This window comes from Mandrillus leucophaeus, unplaced genomic scaffold, assembly GCF_000951045.1.
Source record: "Mandrillus leucophaeus isolate KB7577 unplaced genomic scaffold, Mleu.le_1.0 Scaffold56, whole genome shotgun sequence".
NCBI lineage: Eukaryota > Metazoa > Chordata > Mammalia > Primates > Cercopithecidae > Mandrillus > Mandrillus leucophaeus.
Genome location: NW_012106030.1, coordinates 6,687,287 through 6,690,715, shown reverse-complemented (window position 1 = coordinate 6,690,715; position 3,429 = coordinate 6,687,287). Strand labels below are relative to the sequence as shown.

Genomic DNA, 3,429 nt, shown 5'->3' with positions numbered 1-3,429 from the left:
CCAGGTGTGGTGGCACATGCCTGTGATTCCCAGCTACCCAGAAGACTGAGGTGAGAGGATCACCTGGGAGGTTGAGGCTGCTGTGAGCCATGTTCACACCATTGCATTCCAATATGGGCAACAGAATGAGACCGCCTCCAAAAAAGGTGGGTGAGGAAGGATTATAAGAGAATACTATGGATCATTGTATGTCAACAAATTAGATAACCTAGATGAAATGGACAAATTCCTAAACAGACATAAATTATAAAAACTCACTTGAGAAGAACTTAAAAATCTAAATAGACCTATAACAAAGAGATTGAATTAGTAATGTTAAAACTTTCCACAAAACTCAAGACCAGATAGCTTCACTGGTTAATTCTGCAAAATATTTAAAAAATTAACAGTCCTTCACAAACTTCCAAAAAATAGAAGAGGAGTGAACATTTTCCAACTCATTCAGTGAGACCAGTTTTACTTTGACACTAAAATCAGACAAAGACATCACAAGAAATGAGAACTACAGACCAATATCTCTTGTGAATATAGAAGCAAAACTCTACAACAAAATACTATCAAACTGAATCCAGCAACTTATTACAAAGTTTGTAGACCATAACCAAGTGGGATTTATCCCAGGAATGCAAGTGTGGTTCAACATATAAAAATCAATAAATGTATAATAAACCACATTAATAGGATAAAGGACAAAACTGCAGAATCACCTCAATAGGCACAAAAAAGCATTTGACAAAATCCAACACCCTTTCATGATAAAATATTTGCTGTGGGTTGAATTATATCCACTCCCGACTCCCCACCAAAATTTAGTCAGGTCCTAAGCTCTGGTACCTATGAATGTGACCTTACTTAGAAATAGGGTCATTACAGTTATAATTAGTTAAGAAGTTATTCTGGAGTAGGGTGGGCTCTTAAACCAGTATGACCGGTGTTCTTCTAAGAAAAGAACAAGAGACACAGAGAGAGGCACACAGGAAGAACACCATGTAACGACTGAGGCAGGCACTGGAGTGATTCCTCCACAAGCCAAGGAATACCAAGGATTTCCGGCAGCACCAGAGCTAACAGAACACTTTGATTTTAGACTTCTAGCCTCTAGAACTCTGAGAAGAGGTTTCTGTTGTTTTAAGCCGCTTCATGGGATGTGTTTTACAGCAACCCTAGGAGATGAAGACAGATTGGAGTAGCTATTTCTCCAAAGAAGATATACAGATGGACAATAAGCACATGATAGGGTGCTCACCATTAGCCACCAGGGAAATGCCAACCAAAACCACGTTGAGATATCACTTCACACCCACTAGGATGGCTAGAATCCAAGACAGACCATAGCAAGTGTTGATGAGCCTGTGGAGAAACTGGAATGCTTATACATTGCTGGTGGGGATATAAAATGGTACAGCCACGGTGGAATACAGTTTGGCAGTTCCTCAATATGCTAAGCATACAGCTACCATATAACCCACTAATTCCACTCCTAGGTATATACTCAATAAAAATGAAAAACTTGTGTCTACATAGAAACTTGTATATGAATGTTCATAGCATGAATTCATAATAGCCAAAATGTGGAAGCAACTCAAATGTCCACCAACTGATGGGTGGATACAAAATATGATATATTCATACAACAGAATATCATTTGGCAATAAAAAGGAATGAAGTATTGATGTGGGCTACAATGTGGATGAACTTTGAAAACATGATGCTAAGTGAAAGAAACCAGACACAGAAGGTCACATATTGTATGATTCCATCTACCTGAAGTGTTCAGAAGAGGCAAATCCATAGAGACCAAAAGCAGATTAGTGGTTGCCAGGGACTGTGGGGAGGAGGTGCTAATGAGTATGGATTGTCCTTCTGGGGTGATGAAGATGTTTTGAAATTAGATAGTGGTGATGGTTGTGCAACTTTGTGAATATACTAAAAGCCATTCAATTTACACTTTAGAAGGATGAATTTTATGATATGTAAATTATATCTCAATCAAAAAAGGCAGAAAGAAAGACATGTCTGCAAGTTATTTTGTGTATATTTGTCTTTTTGCACACATATATATATATATTGCTCCCTTTTTTTTAACTTACTATTATGGATTTATTCCAAAGAATATATTAAAGGATACAAATGAACAGTCAGATGAAAAGGTACATAGGGCAAAATCTAGAAGGGTCCTGCATACAGGAGCTTCCATCCCCATGGAGTTTGGGATGTAACACTTCATACATCCCAGCACATAGATGCATTCTTGTTCACTAACCTGATAGCCCTCCAGACCCACTTGGTTAAGATTTTCAAAAACTGATACATAATTTACACGTTGCTCCTTTTATCTGAAGATCTGTCTGTCTTTGATCAGCTGTACGTTGAGACTGAAAAGGATTTGTGAATAGAAACAGATCAATTCTTTGGCTCACAGATATGCCCCGTCCTTGGCAAGCCACAGAACTGTGGCCGTCTACCTCCCCAGTTGCACAGGTCAGACGCTGTGGTGGGCGTGTCATGTCAGTCACCGTCTGACCATGTGGCTGTCCTCTCTCATTGTCTCCTCTGCAGCACCGTGATTGTGTTTTATGTACAGAGCGGGCCACCTTTCAAGGTTCTCAAAGCTGCTGAAGTGGCCCGAAATCTGCACACGCGACTCTCAAAGGAGAAGGCTGACTTCTTGCTTTTCAAGGTCTTGAGGGTTGATACAGCAGGTAGGTCCCCTATGGAATATTCTAAAACAATCAGACTTGCCAATCATGGATAAGTGTGACAAACACAGAAGAGGAGTGACATGTGAACATTTTCACTTTAGCATCCAGGTACTTGTTTTGCATTTATTTCTCCAATAGGGTTTCCTGCAACATACATTTGCCAGCTACTCTTGGTCTTGGAAGAAAAGTGGAGAGCAATAATAATTATGGGTCAAGGTTATGCTCACAAGATAATGGCCATTGGCAGAAAGAACAATGTTAAAGACAAATAAGTGTTACTGGCTGCAAAAACTATGTTTATATAGTTTATTTCACTTGGACATCATGGAAAGACATCATGCCTTAGGTTGTGATGATAATGTCATGTAGCTCCTTGAAAATATAAGACAGCTCACAAATGCCTTCTCCAGGTGTACCTTTTTTCTTAACTCCTTGCTCGCCTCCCCTTCCAGGGCACCTAAATGATTCATAGTCCCATTGCTTCTGTCTTCATTTCATGAGTAACATGAATCTCTTGTTATATTGAAGTAGTTATTTCAGTAGACTCCAGGGAAATGAGAGTTACAGGGGACATGATAATGTTTGGGCAGTCAAATTTAATTTGTTTCATATATATATATATATAAATCTGCCTACAATTGACTTTCTCAATTATAATATGGAGTAACTTAATTTTTAATAACTCCTTTTTTCTTTTTTCATTTTTTGGTATTTTTAGTAGAGATGG

At 38.6% G+C, this 3,429-nt stretch overlaps 1 protein-coding gene across 1 annotated transcript in view; it reads left to right on the top strand.

Moving 5' to 3' along the window:
* KIAA0319 (KIAA0319 ortholog) overlaps positions 1–3,429 on the top strand; it is a 66,494-nt gene that overhangs the window by 49,033 nt on the left and 14,032 nt on the right. Inside the window, exon 16 of the mRNA XM_011998203.1 lies at positions 2,560–2,702. Within this exon, the coding sequence (XP_011853593.1) occupies positions 2,560–2,702 (143 nt within the window). The remainder of the gene's footprint in view (positions 1–2,559; positions 2,703–3,429) is intronic.